The following is a 17,988-nucleotide window of genomic DNA, read 5'->3' as shown; positions in this document are numbered from 1 at the left end:
CCCCAAGACCTGAGAGAAGAACAGCTCTAATCGGTAAAGAACTGGCACGATATAACATTGACATCGCAGAATAAGTGAAACACGCTTACCAGAAGAGGGATCACTCAGCGAACCCACCACTGGATACACCTTCTTCTGGAAAGGTAGAGCCTCAAATGAAGACAGAATCCACGGTAAAGACCAGTTTGCTCAAACAGCTGCCAGACTTGCCTGTGGGCATCAGTGAGAGGCTCATGAAGATCCGTTTATCTCTCAGCAAAGACCGGTATGCCACAATCATCAGCGCATATGTCCCAACACTGACCACCACAGAGGAGACCATCGAGCAGTTCTACTCTGACCTGAGTGCCGTCCTGCACTCAGTGCCCACAAATGACAAGCTGATACTACTGGGAGACTTCAATGCCCGCGTTGGCCAGGACCATGAAAGATGGAAAGGAGTGCTCGGCAAACACGGCGTGGGCAAAATGAACAACAGCCTACTGCTACTCAGCAAATGCTCAGAGTTCGAACTCACCATCACGAACACTGTGTTCAGAATGGCGAACAAATATAAAACAACGTGGATGCACCCATGATCAAAACTGGCATCTCATTGACTACATCATTGTACGCCAGCGAGACATCCAGGATGTACAGATCACCAGAGCCATGAGAGGAGCTGAATGCTGGACAGACCACCGATTGGTTAGAGCGACTTTTCAAATGCGCATTGCGCCTCGCCATCCAAAACGCAGTTCGTGCATTTTACAACGTGAGTCGTCTTAGAGATCCATCTTATTTGCAAACATTCCAGTCCTGCCTGGTTGACAAGCTGTCTGCCAAGGGACCACTCACTGGAAGCTCAACCGAGAAATGGAACCAGTTCAGAGACGCAGTGAAGGAAAAATCAAAGGCAGTCCTAGGCCCCAAACAATGCAACCACCAGGACTGGTTCTACGAGAACAACACTGCTATTGAAGACCTATTGAGCAAAAAGAACAAAGCCTTTATGGAGTGGCAAAATAACCCAAACTCTGCTCCTAAAAAGAACAGATTCAAGTCTCTCCAAGCCACGGTGCAGCGTGAGATCAGGAAGATGCAAGACCGATGGTGGGAAAAAAAGGCAGAAGAAATCCAGCGCTTTGCTGATAGGAAAAACTACAAACAATTTTTCAGTGCCCTCAAGACTGTCTATGGGCCATTAAAACCCACCACCACTCCCTTGCTATCCTCTGACAGTGACACTCTCATAAAAGATAAAAAAGGCGTCAGCAACAGGTGGAAAGAACACTTCAGTCAGCTTCTCAACCGACCTTTTTCAGTCGACCAAAGTGCCCTTGACCAGATTCCCCAAAACCACACCATTGAACAACTTGACGTCCCTCCTTCAATAGAGGAAGTCCAAAAAGCCATTAAACAAATGAGTACAGGCAAGGCACCTGGTAAAGATGGGATCCCAACCGAGGTGTACAAGGCCTTAAATGGAAAGGCGCTTCAGGCATTCCACATAGTGCTGACCAGCATATGGGAAGAGGAAGACATGCCCCCAGAACTCAAGAGATGCCTCCATCGTAACCCTATACAAGAACAAAGGCTCACGAGCAGCCTGTGACAACTACAGAGGCATCTTGCTACTCTCCACTGCTGGAAAGATCCTCGCCTGTGTTATACTCAACAGACTCCTGTCATCTGTTTCAGAGCAGAACCTGCTTGAATCACAATGTGGCTTCCGACCAGATCACAGCACCATCGACATGGTCTTCACGGTGAGGCAAATGCAAGAAAAATGCCTTGAGCAGAACCTGAGTCTCTACATTGTCTTCATAGACCTGACAAAGGCGTTTGACACAGTGAACAGGGATGCATTGTGGGTGATCCTTAGCAAGCTCAGATGCCCATCAAAATTTGTCAAACTGATCCAGCTCTTTCATTTCGACATGACAGGGGAAGTCCTATCTGGTGGAGAGACTTCCGATCGCTTCAACATCTTCAATGGCGTGAAACAAGGCTGTGTCCTCACTCCGGCGCTATTCAACCTATTCTTCACCTAAGTATTAGGAGATGCTGTGATGGATTGAGACCTGGGCATCTACATCAAATACCGACTGGATGGCTCACTATTTGACCTTCGCCGCCTGACTGCAAAAACAAAGACAACAGAGAGATTCATCCTGGAAGCTCTCTTCGCAGATGACTGTGCTCTCATGGCCCACCAAGAAAATCATCTTCAAACCATTGTGGAAAGGTTCTCTACCGCAACAAAACTGTTTGGCCTGACTATCAGCCTCAGCAAAACAGAGGTGCTGTTCCAACCTGCACCAGGGAGGCCAACTAACCAGCCATACATTACAATTGATGGCATGCAGCTTTCTAAAGTCAACACTTTCAAGTACCTGGGCAGCACCATCGCCAACGACGGGTCCCTAGACCATGAGATTAATGCCAGGATCCAAAAGGCCAGCCAGGCACTCTGGCAGCTGTGCTCCAAAGTCCTCCAACACAGCAGTGTAAGCACTGCAATGAAGCTCAAAGTGTATTAAGCAGTGGTCCTCAGCTTGCTCCTGTACGGTTGTGAGACATGGACACTGTACTGGAAGCACATGAAACAGCTGGAGCAATTCCACCAACGCTCTTTCCGGTCAATCATGAGGATCCTATGGCAGGACCGAATGACCAATCAGGAAGTCCTTGACAGAGCCAACTCTACCAGCATCGAAGTAATGGTCCTCAAAACCCAGCTATGATGATCTGGACATGTCATTCGCATGGACCCACAGCAAATACCAAGACAGGTATTCTATGGTGAACTGTCAGCTGGACTCGGGAAACAAGGCCGACCAAAGAAAAGATACAAGGATCAGCTAAAGTCAAGCTTGAAGTGGGCTGGCATTACACCAAAGCAACTAGAACTTGTTGCCTCTATCAGAAGCAGCTGGCGAACCCACATTAACCATGCCGCCACTACCTTTGAAGATGAACGACATTGACGTCTTGCCGCTGCGCGTGAACGCTGACACCAGGCCACAACCGCACCTCTCGTAACAACTGGAGTCCCATGCTCCATATGCCACAAACTTTGCACCTCAGTCTTTGGACTTCAAAGCTACATGAGGGTACATCAATAGATGATAATGCACAAAGACAATTGTCATTCTCGGTCACTGAGAGACTACCACTAGTTTGAACCATCTTCCCCTATGTCAATCTCTATGCTGAAGTCACCAAGTATCAAGGAACATACTGACTTTGTATGGAGGAACTCACATTCATCACAGAATCTGTTTATTTCTTCATCCACAACAAATGTGGGCATTGAAGATGAAATGATTTTTAAAGGAGTTATGATCTTCCCCTCAACTTTCTTCAAGTCTCAGCTAAAATCTTACCCTCTATGGGAAACCTTTCCCAAACTCTACTTAATTCTAGTATCTTCTCTTTGTTGATTACTTCTATTTTATCCTGTTTATAACTTATTTGCATATAGTCCTTGCATGTTGTCTCCCCAATTAGACAGTAAGTAAGCTCCTTAAGAGCACAGGCTACCTTTTATCTATCCTTGTATCCCCAACACTTAGGACAGTGCCTAGTGCATAGCAGGCACTTAAATCTTTGCCAACTGCTTCATTAATAAGGTTCATCATAAGCACTGAAAAGCAAGAAGCCCTGGTATCCCATGAAATAATATTTTTTGTTGCTTTTGGGTACAATGAAACCAACTCTACCAACTCCTTTAATTCATTGCTCTAAGGAAAACCCATGTCTGTCTTATTGATCAGCAACTTCTATATAGATTTTGAATTCACATAATACATATTGAGAATGCCACTATGGATGTATATAGGTTGTTCCAGTAGGGTATAAACTTTCTGGTTGCTAGACAAAGACCACATCTTATGAATACCAACTGCTAAATTAATGTTTGTCTATGGCTAAGTAGTATCCAAAACTGGTCAAAGGATTTATGGTGGCCAGCTTTTGTAATAAATCTCTCTATACTTAGTTTAGTATGGAATGCAGAAAATACATACCATTTGTTATTGAGTCCATATTTCAAGAGGACAAGGTTGTTAGGATCTGCCCCAGCTTAAAATCTGTCATTTATGTGGTGATCATCATACACAGTCCTGGAGCAATAAGCTTGGAATCTTCATTAGTTAATTAACTTAAACATTTTATGGATGCCTTTTGTTTCTGCATCAGTTATTTCTTGTCTTCCAGTCTTTATTTTTTTTATGAAACAGAAAACTAATTCTGCAATAACACTGGTTTTTCCTTTATGCGATCTTTTCATTTCCAATGTGGAACAGAACAGAACATTCTGTAATGTTCTTCTGGTTCAACTTATTTTGCTGTGTATGAATTCATACAAAGCTTTCCACATTTCTCTCACCTTTTTAAAAAAATTTAAATTACTTGAAGTTTCCCCCCAATTGTTTTGGTTTTATAAGATTACTCATGTATAAAAATGAACAATATGGAACTATGTTTTGCATAATACCCAGATAGAATTGCCTGTCAGCACCGGGAGGGGGAAAGTTCAACCATATAACGTAGGAAAACTTGTGTAAAAATTTGTTATTTCATGTAATTGGTAAAATAATAACAATAAAAAAATTTCCCCAATTACATGTAAAAAGTTTCCAACATTTTAAAAGGAATTTTTAGTTTCAAATTCTCTCCTTCTCTCCCTTATCCTGACTGATGAGAGAATAAGGAATCTGATATGGGTTTTATATGTACAACCATATAAAAGATTTTTCCATATTCCTTTTGTAGAAGGAAACTCAAATTGAAAAAAAGTTAAGTAAAAAAAAGTTTGATTTGGTTTGGTTTCAGACCCTATCAGTTCTTCCTCCAGAAGCAGATGGTATCCCACGTTTCTCTTAATTTTTTCACATTAATCATTTATTGCACAATAATATTTCAGGATTTTAATTTGGTTTAGGCAGAGCCTCGTCTGCACTATGTAGCAAAAATCTCTTTTTTTCTTCCTGATCAGTTCCCAACCTTTCTCTTATTTTAAATCTTTACCATCTATCTTAGTATCAGTCTTAAGTCAGAAGAGCGGCAAAGGGCTAGGCAACAGGGGTTAAGTCATTCGTCCAGGGTTACACAGCTAGGAAGTGTCTGAGGTCAGATATGAACTCATGTCCTCCTGACTTCAGGCCTGGCTCTCTCTCCACTGTGCTACCTAGCTTTTCCCCTACCTCCAATCTCTTTTTGAAAAAGAAGGTCATATAATAATAATTATTATTATTAAAAAAAAAAACCCTTACCTTCCTTCTTGGAGTCAATACTGTGAATTGGCTCCAAGCAGAAGAGTGGTAAGGGCTAGGCAATGGGGGTCAAATGACTTGCCCAGGGTCACACAGCTGGGAAGTGTCTGAGGCCAGATTTGAACCTAGGACCTCCCATCTCTAGGCCTGGCTCTCAATCCACTGAGCCACCCAGCTGCCCCCAAGAAGATCATATAATTAAAGACAGACTCAAAAGTTCTTTAAGCACCACCAAGCACCAGGAAAGGTGAAAGGTCAAAGACTGGGATTCTTTTAGTTTAAGGAAGTTGAATAAACCTTTCCATTAATAATCACAACAATTCTGTGAAGTAGGCAGGGAAGATAATTTTATGGCTTTTTTTTAATGGATAAAAAATCTGGGACTTAGAGAGACTAAAAGACTTGCCCCATAAGGTTACAAAGCTAAAAAGAGTGTAGAAGCACATTCAAGAAACCAGGTGACTTCTGTGTCATAGTGTATTTCCTACTAACAAGATGCTGAGAACCAAAAAAAAATCCAGTCCCAGATCCTTAGGAACAGGAAGTGGACATATGCCCTGAAATGAGGCATTTTCTTTTGTTTTAAAAATGAGGGCATTTAGCTTCCGTCTAAGAATTCTTTTTCTGTATTATAATTATCTCCACTATGCTAGAGAATTTTGTGGCTAATTGTATATGGGAACAAATCTGAACAATAAACCTCAAGATACCTGTGAGAGGTACAGAGCCACACCAGCTCAGGAGCTGCCCACCCCATTTGATCTTTACCCTGCTACTTTGGTGTTGGTTTCTGCTTTTGGGGAGAGGAAGACTAAAGGAAGCGAGACACAGAAATGAAACAGACTATAAGGAGGACATGAGACCAAAATGTTAAAGACCTTGGGGTCAGAAGCCTATCCAGACCTTCCTGGCAGCGATTACTTCTTTCTAGACTTCTCTTCAGACAAATTTCCAAAGATGATGAGAAAGCAAGTTCCTGTGCTTTTCTGCCACAGAAAGAAGAAACTACTTGGATCTGGGCACTTACCAAGATCTGGACTTCATCTGACAGTTCTGATAAACTCCCCTCAAACTGCCCAGACGAGATGTTCATACAGCGCACGGTGACTTTGATGCTGGTCCGCCCTGCTGCTTTAGTATGGACTGTCATGGCAAAATTATTTTCTTCTGGGAGCTGCAGGGAGACCTGGTAGAGATGGGACAAGAGATGCTCAAGGGCAACAAAACCCTGGGTAATTTCCTCTCTGCCATAATGAAAAGAAGATGAGATGTATGTTGGATATAAATAAATACCTCTAAGTGTCAGAGTACTAAAAACTTATTTTTGCTCTTTTTTTTTTGTCATAGTCCCTTAGTTCTAGTTCCTTCTAAGGTTTGCCCATGCTCATTCCACAAAATAATCTAATACATATATAGTTTTTGTATGTGCCACACAGCAAGCTCTGAGATGTCTCCTTCACATTCCTTAAGAGGCCAGTGGTAGGTAAGAATGGTGAAGAGGCATTCTTCCAGTGGGGATAGGGCACAAAATGGAAGAAGAAAAAGAGAGGCAATTTGCTTCTAAAGTTGAAAAGATAGGGATGTAGCTGAGTGGTAAACTTCTGGGTCCTAGGATTACAGAAATCATCTTTCCTCTTTGCCCCTCTACATTTACCAGTTCTGATAGGAGTGATGGCAATTGGAGTAGAACTTGACAGGAGTATAAGTTGTACTTGGTTAGGGAAGGGCCTTTTATTCCTGCTATTTTCTTGAAAAAAGAAATTACATGGCTGAACAAATTGGTATATGATGGTGATGGAATACTATTGTGCTATTAGGAATGATGAATTGATGGATTTCTATAAGAACTGGAAAGACCTCCATGAACTGATGTGGAATGAAATAAGCAGAATCAGGAGAACATTATATGCAGAGACTGTAACACTGTGGCACAATCAAATGTAACAGACTTTTCTACTAGCAGCAATGACCCAGGACAATCCTGAGGAACTTATGATAAAGACATCCAGATCTGTGGGAGCAGAAATGCAGAAGAAAACATGTGATTTGTCACTTGTTTATATGGGTATGTAATTTGGGGTTTTGTTTTTAAAGGATTGCTCTTTTGCAAAAATGATTAATATGGAAGTGGGTTTGAGTGATAATATATATATATAACTCTGGGAGGGGAGAGGGATTAAGGGAGGGAGAAAACATGAATCATGTAACCATGGAAAAAATTGTAAAAAGAAAAAAGAAATTATAGGGCAGTATAAAATATAGGCAAAAATTTGAATTATGTGTGTTTCACTTCCTTCCCCTCCCTCCCCACCTTTCCAGGAAATTCACATTCAGTTCCCCATTGCTACACAAACTACATCTTTTTTTAATGTTCCAAATGTGATGAATTTATTTTACTTTGATGCAAAACCAAGGTTTTTACTATAGCAAAGAGATCAATTTGATAAAAGGTTATGAAAAAGTAGTGCAGGCCATGCAGAATGTGATGTACAAACTAACTAAAAAACTCACAAAACACTCTCACAGAGTACTTAAGAATTAACTATTCCTTCATTTAAATTTTCATCAATTAGGTCAGTTAATAAACATTTATTAAGCTCTTACTATGTGTCAGGCACTGTGCTAAACCCTAGGGATAGGCAGGCAAAGAAAAGCATATTAGGGTACCTGCTCTCAATTTGCAACAATATATAATAATTACGAGAGTAATGTAGATACCAATATGAATATACAAGATGTGTAAATGGGATATAATCTCAGAGAGAAGGTACTAGCAGAGAGGGTAGGGTAGGAAAAGCTTCTTCAAGAAGGTGGGATTTGAGGGGCAGCTAGGTAGCATAGTGGATAGAGCACCAGAATTGGGAGGACCTGGGTTTAAATCTGTTCAAAGGCACTTCTTGGTTGTGTGATCATGGCCAAGTCACTTAATCCCATCTGCCTAGCCCTTGCCCTTCTCTTTTAAAGTTATTACTAAGATAGAAAGTAAGGGTTAAAAGAGAGACAGAGAGAGAGAGAGACAGAGAGAGAGAGAGAGAGAGAGAGAGAGAGAGAGAGAGAGAGAGAGAGAGAGAGGAAGGTGAGATTCAAATTTAGTAATGAAAGAAATCTGGGAATATAGATGGTACAGGTGAAGATGGAGAACATACTAGACATGGGAGACAGTCAATAAAAAAGCTAAATCAGGAGATGGAGAGTGTTGTGTAAGAGGGATGGCTTGAGTGCATGAAGTATAAAAAGACTGGAAACAGGAAGGGGACAGGTTGTAAGATGCTTTAAAAGCCAAACACAGGATGAAAAAAGCATCCATTAAATGAATTTCTACTAAAGTGGGAATGATATCTCCTCTTCACTTTTCTAGGGATATTTTCTTATAAATTCTAATTGGCGAAATTGCAATCAGTTTGGAAAGGGCTTTTCTATTGCTCCGAAATCACATTACTTGCCTACTCCAGGCCAGAAAAGGAGATTGATGGAAGCTCTCAGTTCTTCTCCCGGGTAAGAACCATTGTGCTTTGTTCACTTTTTGTTAACTTTTTATTCAGAGCCTAAGGCTTGGGCTATCCATCTAATTTCTGTTCCTCCATGAAAGCATAAGAGGGATAATTAACTCTGTCGATGGAGAGGGCTTCCTCTCTAAGAAGCAGAGAAGCCTGACCATCTAGGTTGTGTTATTCCATGCCCAGTTCACTCTGCCCAATTTCTCTCCTTTCTCTTTGGCTCTCCCAGAAATGTTCCCACAATTCTAATTTATGCAGCTTTTCTGCAGTTGTAAAGCCAACTCTGACTTGAACTCAGCCCTGGGAATGTGAGCCTGGACCCTTGAAATCAGAGTGGTCAGAATGTTACCTAGGGAAGAAGGGGTCTTTGGGTAAAATTGTGATCACTGTCTATGAGTCACTTTGATCTTGATTACTACTTATGACAAACTACTGCTTGGCTCAAATATGATTATAACTATTATCAAATATGTCTAACTTCACAGCATTTTATTTGATTATAATATTAAACACTGTGTAAAAGTGATTGTTCTTCATAGTTTGCTGTTTTTGTAACATGGACATCTGCTCATAAATTAAAAAAATTAAAAGAAATATTGCCCTTGAAATCTATTTTTATTAAGATACCCTCAATGCTCTCTACCAAGTCATAAGTCAACTTTTTGCCTTTCCCTGCCACCCCATCAAATTTTATGAAAAACATTTTTTTCCAGTGGGGAAATAAGTCAATACACAGTTTTATTTAACCTAAAATCTACATCTCTTTTAAATGGCTCCAGCATAGTAGAAGACAGATGACAAACAATTATGTGATTACTCTGCCAAAAAGCTACTCCATTAAAATACGATTAGGAGTCAGTTAACACTAGTAATACGACTAAAAAGCACTGATGACATACTTTAAGACATAGAGTTGGGCTAGTAGTTTATTTACTTTTGGCTAAGAAAGCATATTTAGCACATGGGGACTTTAGCATGCTTTTAGTAAAAATATATTTAGGATATGGAATAAGTTCCCAAACCAGAGAAGGAATTATCATATTCTTCCAAATGCTATACATAGGAAAGACAACTGGTATCACTTTGACTCAAAAACTCACATTAATTTTAGAGAATGTTTTGATCTTAAGAGTTGGGGACAGATGCTATAGAAATAGCAACAAACTTCTCTGTGACTGGCAGATGAAATTTTTATGTCACATATACTTAACTTCTAGACAACTCTTATTGTTCCTATATGATTTTCTCCTTTACTTTTCTGCCTTTCTGTCCATAAGGTTTATAGTCTATAGGATAAGAGTCAGCCTAAGCTCCTAATGCACTAATAAAAAGAACAGTAACAAGATCCAGACACAGTAATATAATTCATGAACCCATACCTCAGAATGTCTGGGTACCAGGTCCAGTACATCTCGTTTGCTCATTGACCAGTGGAATGTGAGTCCAGGGTTTGCATTGCTGAAGGAGAAAGGAGTCTGGGTACTGCTTACCCCCATGACATAGACAGGCATCTGAGAAAAAAGCATAATAATATTAGTTATCTATTCAATTGACAGTGGTGGAATGATAGCTTCAGTTAGAAGTGGGGCCTAGTACTCACCTCTGTAGCTGTGATAAGACGTGTGGCAGCTGCAAGGATCCTTACAGCCCTAAGCTGGACAACTTCTACCTGCACTTCATCCTGTCCAGTGAAGTGAAGGAAGGAATTAAATATGAAAGGAGTATTTATAGTATGAACAGAGGAGCTTAGGTGGGGGCTCCAACTGCATTGTTAATTTTGTTAGTAGGAGCAATGCTCAAAATATCAATTAGAGCCAAGAATGTGACTTTTCTCTTTAAGAAATTCCAAAGAAATACACTTTGTAGTAGCAAAAAAAAAAAGCTGTAAACAAAGTAGATGTTCACGGACTATGGAATGGTTAAATAAAACTGATCAACAAACACAGTGTATCAATCCATGTGCCTACTGTGTGAGAGTATATCTATGCTAGGTGTTAAGAATACAAAGGCAAATGAAATAGTCCCATCTTTCAAAAAGTTTCCATTCTATTGGGGAGAAAATATGTATACAGTTAGAAGGTAGTGTTTTAGCTCAGTTTTGAAGGAAATGAGGAATTCTTAGAGGAGGTAAGGAAGAACAGAGTAAGGGGAATGAGGGGATTACAGACCTGGGGGTCTGTGAAAAGACATGGAGAAGAGAGATGAAATGTTATGTGTGAATTGAGTTTTGCTGGGCCACAGAGGGAAGGGGAATAATGTATAAAAAGCTGGAAAGTTAAGTTGGGGCTAGGCTGTGAAGTGATTCATTAGCCGAAAAGAGGTGTATATAAAGGAATTGGATCATTATTTTGCTGTAAAAAATTATAAATATGATAATGATACAAAGTAGAATATTCTTTTTAAAAAAACCCAAACCACTTACTTTTCTGCCTCAGAATTCCTATTCAGTCTCCATTCTAGGAAGAAAGGTAAGGATTTAAAAAAAGAAGAATGGGACCAAGTGTGCTGTGGATTTTCAAATAAAGGTTATGTTAAAGGGAAAGGGAAGGGTCTTTCTATAATGCCAATATTCTCAGAAAGAAAAGGAAGAGAACCCAAGTGGAGAGTCAAAAAGATGTACCTGAGAAAATACAATGACTTTGCCAGTATCTTCATTTACTGTCTGGATGGTTCCATGCACCACAGCTGTGCCAACCACTTTCCCTGTGACCTGTCCCCGCCTATTAACAACAGCCACAGTCTGATTACTGATGGAGAAGTGAATGATAGACTGAGGCTGAGGTCCACCTTCTGACATTACCTGCAATTCATTTAAACATAACAATGAACATTGGGGCATGAAAAGAATCCTCATCCTACTTTCCAAAATGTTCCCTCAGTCTCCTCCCCTCACCTCTTTTCTCACTGCGTATCTCACATCAAAGTAGTTGGAGAATAAATAGATGAGCTGGAAACAGCTCAGAAGTCTCTGAGTGCCAGTTTACACTGCATTTCAGAGTTAAAAGAAAATGTTCTTTTCCCTTTTAGTCAGATCCTGTTAGAATTAGGATTGGAAGGAAGCCGACAAGAAGTGGGAGGACTGAATCTCATTCCTCTGCCTTTATGATTACCTGCATCATGTTGGTTGGAATCAGTGTCATTTTTTCTGGAACAAGTCTGAATGGAGGAAAAACCTTTGAAGAAAGAATGAAATGGAAAGAAATTATTCAAATTAGTTCTTTTAACTGCCCAGGCTATCATTTTTTTAAAACTAAAGGATGTTTTAGGGTTTTTGTTCCAAAAAGAGCAAACAGTAACAGAGAAAGATGGGCAACTTAGGTCAAAGCTCAGAAAGAGGATGAAATAAGAACTTTGGGCTTCCTTACTTCAATCTGTCGGGGGGTTGATGTGAACTTTCTTCCCATCTTATCCCTGGCAATAGCAACCAATGTGGTTTGCCCAATGGTGACAGCTCGAAGAATATAGCTTTCAGAGTATTCATCTTGTTCCTCCATGAACCTGTAGAGATTAATGAGTTGCCAGGAATGTTGCACAATCTTGGTAGTACCCAAGCTATGGGCCTTCCTAGTTAGGTAGGCAAATTGCCAGGGACTTCATATCTTGCTCATTCAGATTCAAAAGGTTCTGGGTTACTTAAGATGCCAAAATTTAATTATCAGAAATGAATGTCCAAAGCCAAGACACATTTCTGGGCAATGGCAGGAAGCTCTAGAGTGGCAGAGGTTTGTCCTGGAGCTCTAAGAGAATAACAGCAACATAAGCAAATATGTAACGAGGCCCCATCTCACACTGGCAGGAATGGCAAACCACTTCATTGTTCTATATTTCCTATTTTCTATGAGGGGGATTACCAGCAAAGCTACCTATAAACATAAGCTATAATAGTCCCAAGAGTCTCTTTAGAAATGAGAAATCTTTTCTGAAACTTCTGTTTTCCTTATCACTGATGATCTACTTCCTTGTTGCAAATTCCAAGAACTCTTTTTTCCTGTCAAATTCCTTGGTCCTTCATATAGTATTTGACACTACCCTTCTACTTCATTCCTTGACTGCCAGTGGTTTCTATGTATTCTGCATATATTTACGGTATATATGATTATTCACAAACTGTTTTCCTTATTACAATGTGAGCTTCTTGAGACCAGGGATAGTATTTTGGCCTTTCTTTTGGTACAGAGTAGGCACTTACTTTAATGTAAAAAAAGGATTTTGTGGCTATAGAGTATAGACAATGACAAAGCCCAGAGGCGTGAGAAGCAGCAGGCAGGATGGCAGAGCTGGACCAGTGTGTGTAGAAGGAAGTAATGTGTGGGAAGAGGGAAGATCTAGGAAAGGGCTTTAAATGGCAAATAGTTTATATCTGTACCAGGAGGTAACATGAAGCTGTTGGAATTTATTGCGTGGTCAGATTTGCACCTCAGGAAAATCATCTTGGCAGATGAGTGGAAAGAGTAGAGAGGGGAGAGACTTGAGGTAGGGAGACCAATTAGAAAGCTATTACAGAAGAAGTGAAAAAAGGCCCTGAACTAGAGTGGTGCTATGTGAGTATGACAGATGGGGATATTGAGAGATTCTGTGGAGAAAGAAATGATAAGATGGAAGGTGAGTATGAGTGAAGAGTTACAGATGATAACACTACTGCCATCCTGAGTGTCTGGGATGATAATGGAGTTCAATAGTAATGTGTAAGTGGTGAAGAGAAGAGAGTTTTTTGGAAAAAAAATTAGTTCTGTTTTGAACATGCTGAATTCAAGCTGCCTCAAATGGATATCCAAAGAGGCAGTTGGTGACGTGGGACTGATACTCAGGTTTGAAATTTGGGGTGGATGGAGCAGTTAGGTGGTTCAGTGGATAGAGAGCCAGGTCCAGGAATGGGAAGTCTTGGGTTAAAATCTGTCCTCAGACACTTCCTAGCTTTGCAACTTAAGCTATTTAACCCCAAATTGTCTAGGGTAACACTCTTCAGCCTTGGAACTGATACTTAGGATTAACTCTAAGACAAAAGGTAAGGGTTTAAAAGAAAAGAAAGAATTTTGGAGTAGATCTACAAATCTGGAATTATTGGAATAGAAATAATGATTGAATCTAGGGGAATTGAGGAAATCAAAGAGAGAATAGAGAGAAAAGGAAAGAAGATGCCGGAGAGTGCCAGAGGTATGACCTGTTTATAGAGCCAGCAGAGGAGATTGAGAAGGCTCAATCACAGATAGAAGGAAAAATGGGACAGAGCAAGGCCACAAAAATCTAAAGAAGAAAATATCTTTGGAGGTGATGGTTATCAACAGTTTAAAAGCAAAGAAGGCCAAGAGGCATGAAAACTGAGAAAAGGCCATTACAAATGACAAGAGAACATTTTTAACTTTAGAAAGGGCAGGTTCAGTTGCATGATGAGGTGAGAAATTAGGCTGCAGAAGACTGAGAAATGAGTAGGAGAGAAAGCCCCTATTTCAGGTAGCTTTCTCAAAGACTGGGGCTGAAAAGGAGAAACATAAAACAATTGCCAGTGGAGATGGCAGCATCAAATGAAGTTTTTTTCTAAGTATGAGAGAGACAGGGGCATAACATAACTGGGGGCAGCATGAGGAGAGAGAGGATTAGGGAGAGCAGCAGCACAATTCAGTGGAGGATGGGTCTCTCTAGAGGCTGGCCTTGACAAGATATCTAAAAGACAATTGGTGATGTAGGACTGGAGTTCTGGTTTGAAATTTGGGGTGGATATACAAATCTTGTAATCATCTGAAGAGAAATAAAAATTGAAGACATGGGAACTAAAGAAATCACAGAGATAGAATAGATAGGGAAAAGAAAAGACCCAGGAGAGTGCCAAATTATGACCTGGTTATAAAGCCAGCAAAGGATCACATATACATTTGAGAAGGAGTGAAGGAGGAAATAGTATCTGTAAAATATGAGTATCCCTGAAAGGTGACAAAGCTGAGATTTGATCATAACAGGGGGTTAAGGCTCAAATTCAAATTCTGAAGGAGCTTCCTGTTGATGTTGGCTGTACTGGCATGGTACCAGGCCTGTTACCTGGGATACAGGCATGTCAGAAATGGCAGGTAGCTCAAAACTGAACATAATCATTCCACTGTCTGAGACTGATCATGACATGGACACTGTACCCCCAGAAACCCAGGCAGGCTATTGTCAGGGAAGCTCCCTTGCATCCTCATGACTCTGAGCCTAAAAACACCCAATGACCCCTCCAGGGTCCTGAGATGACTATCTTCCTTTGATCGTCCTCTAGATTTGAGATGGATGGAAAGATGCACCTCGAGGCCACGCATCGATCCTATCAGTTGGTTCCTTAAAACTAAGGAATCTTTATGTACCCAGGCAGATGATCATCCCACCTCACCAAATGCCTAGGTGACTAACACTCTCTGTTGTAAAAAGTATAAAATCCCCAGAACTGATGTCGTCTGGGGTAACAGCCTTTCCATTCATGCTGTCCTCCCAAGGAACTGCTCCTCATCTTGCTGTTCCACCTTGCTATCTTCCTGGCCATTCTCAACCTTACCTCCTAAATTAATAAATTTCTTTTTTTGTTTTTAAGCTAAGTTGGAGTCTTGCATTCTTGCAAAAAGTATACTTCCAGAACCCTAGGGGTACACATCTGTACCCCCATAACAATCAGACACATGTCCATGCTGAGACAAGAAAGGCTGCTTCTACCAAGTGTAAGTGTTGCAAGATCCTTGGTAGATATCCTTTCCATACTATAGGTGAGTTTTTTTTGATAACCAATGAATATTAAATGCTTAATTTCATTCAATATAAACTAGCAAGCAACTGATGTCCATCAGGTCCAACAGTTATAATTACCTTCTTTGTTGCCAACCTGGATTGTTACAATTTCACTGCACTTAGCTGATCTCCACCCCCCACCTCCCATTTACATTGTTGTAGAAACAGGGCATTTTTTTTTGTTTTGCTTATTTTACTTTGCATCAAAATTCAACTAAGGTTTTTCCATTCTTTTCTGTCTTCTTCATATTCATAATCTTATCGCACATTTACCAGCTGTGTGACCCCTGAAGTCACTTCACCTCTGTCTTTTTAGTTTCCTCATCAGTAAAATGGAGATAGCAACAGCACCTATCTCACAAACTTATTCTGACTGTACTTGGTTTTTTGCTCTCTCTTCCCCTAGATACCATGTGTATATGTAGGAGAATATGTCACAGGTTTATGAAGGGAGGAGTTCTTTTGTAGTTATTGTTTTCACTATGTCATCTTAATAAGTGCCTTTGCTAAGAACTAATGTGCTACTGGATGATTGTTCATGGAAATATATCAATAGGGTCTCAGAAACTATAGTTTAAGAAGTTACTTTGAGGATAACTTTAGAATCCAAGGGTAATGGCTATCCTCTGGGGACCCATCCTCTGCCTGTGAATGCAAGTTGAGGGAGTGGTTCAGATAGTCAACTGAATATTTTTACAACAAGGAAGATTAGGAAAGAAAAAGTTTTATGGCAATACAGGAATGAGAAGTTGAGGAGTTAGAATATGTGAAAGAATCTCTTGGCTGTAAGGAGAGACCTAAAATAGGGAGAAAGAACTACTGACGATACTCACGTTAGGGTGACTATGGTAGAAGCCAATTGAAGTTTTAGGTCCATATTTCTGAAGTACTTATTTCGGAATGGGCGTTTGGAGTAGCCTAGAACTCTTACTGTCACTAATACAGACTTCCCAATCTCAACCTGAGAGAAGAGAAAATGGTAGATTTGAGTATTTTTGGTTGAAAGGCAACATATGTAATAGTGTTGGAATCAGGCCCACCTGGATTCAAATCCTGCCTCTGATACTTGTTAAATTACATGACTATGAGTGAATCACTGAGCCTCAGTTTCCTCAAATAAATAAGAAGGATGCCAGCAGTACCTACTGTACAGGGTTGTTAGAAGGTACAAATCAGATGATATATGTAAAGTGGTTTTTAAACTTCAAAGAAATTATGATTATTATTACTATGTACAGACAAGCCAAGCTTAAGGTCTCAAAGAGCAGAATCCAAGGCCAACCTCAGTCCTATGGGGAACTAAGCTGTTGAAACTGTGTGTTGGAGGTGTGAGTGAAGAGCTATGTTACATTTTGCATTCCTGCTTCCTTTAACCAAAGCTACTTAATCTCTGCACACTATTTTTAGTATTTTGCTTTTGATTCCATGTATATCTTCATTACAATTTAGTTTTTGCATGTGACCTATTTATAAAAAGCAGAGACTCTGGTATGGTTTTAAAAAATTCACTCCCCATGCTTAGTATGTAAGCCTAATGGCAAACTACTGGTGTGAGAATGATGGTGAGCAAACAATTCTCACTTTGTCAATCAGGTCCACCTCCAGCTCCTGCATGTCTGACACCCGTAGATGGGCCAGCGCTGGGCCTAAGAAAGCCAGGCACAGATCATAGACTTCCAAGGTGAGAAATCCAGGATGTAACGGGACCACCTGGAACAAATGAAGTGGCAAGGAGTATGAATAGATCTAGACGAAACTCAAAGTGAACATTCTGTCTTAGCATGGTGCCAGGCATATAGCAGGTACTTAATAAGTACAAATTGATTAATTGATTGATTTTCCCCACTCACAAAAGGAACTATAACTGAATTTTACAAGGGGGCTTCTCAATATTTGTATGTGACTTTCTTTGTGAAGAAAACTCTCAGTGGGAGGGTTTAACATTTCTATCAAGCTATTAATAATGGCACACTTAAAAATATTTAAATGATAATGAATAAAATTGATTTTAGAATGAGATAATTACATACTAGAAATAGAGCACCTTCCTTAAGAAGGATGAAACAGAAGAGAGTATAGGACTAATTGGGATTTGAATCCCAATTAGAACACTGCTAAGAACAAACAAAAAATACTTCATTTTTATCCTCCATGCCACTTTCTCAGGCTGGACACCATTTTCCCATTTGGAAACAGACCATCTTGACTTAATTTCATCTCAGTTTCAAAGGGTCTCAAAACATCTCTAGTCCCAACTGAACCTGAACAAAAGTCCCCCTTACCACATACCAATAAGTGATTACACAGTCTTTCTTTATAGGTCCTTTAGAGGGCAGGGATACTACCTCCTGAGGCTTCTGGATAGCTTCAATTATCAGGAAGTTTTATCTTACACTGAGCCTAAATCTACCCCTCTACAAGTTCTATGAATTTCTATTGATTTTGCTGCCTGTTGGGGCCAAGAAGCAGTATAATGGAGTAGA

At 40.1% G+C, this 17,988-nt stretch overlaps 1 protein-coding gene across 6 annotated transcripts in view; it reads right to left on the bottom strand.

Moving 5' to 3' along the window:
* NUP210L (nucleoporin 210 like) overlaps positions 1-17,988 on the bottom strand; it is a 162,755-nt gene that overhangs the window by 43,755 nt on the left and 101,012 nt on the right. For all 6 annotated transcript variants that reach the window (XR_462017.3, XR_008916302.1, XM_016430373.2 and 3 more), the window contains exons 21-28: positions 17,087-17,215; positions 16,339-16,466; positions 12,121-12,253; positions 11,866-11,928; positions 11,376-11,555; positions 10,356-10,436; positions 10,135-10,266; positions 6,286-6,444 (exon numbers count right to left, since the gene is read on the bottom strand). Coding sequence is in view for 4 of the 6 variants with exons in the window: in XM_016430373.2 (XP_016285859.1) it covers positions 6,286-6,444; positions 10,135-10,266; positions 10,356-10,436; positions 11,376-11,555; positions 11,866-11,928; positions 12,121-12,253; positions 16,339-16,466; positions 17,087-17,215 (1,005 nt within the window). In the remaining 2 variants the exon portion in view is untranslated. The remainder of the gene's footprint in view (positions 1-6,285; positions 6,445-10,134; positions 10,267-10,355; positions 10,437-11,375; positions 11,556-11,865; positions 11,929-12,120; positions 12,254-16,338; positions 16,467-17,086; positions 17,216-17,988) is intronic.

Source organism: Monodelphis domestica, chromosome 2, assembly GCF_027887165.1.
Source record: "Monodelphis domestica isolate mMonDom1 chromosome 2, mMonDom1.pri, whole genome shotgun sequence".
Taxonomy (NCBI): Eukaryota; Metazoa; Chordata; class Mammalia; order Didelphimorphia; family Didelphidae; genus Monodelphis; species Monodelphis domestica.
Note: the sequence above shows the minus strand (reverse complement) of the source record. Positions and strands in the feature narration are given on the sequence as shown.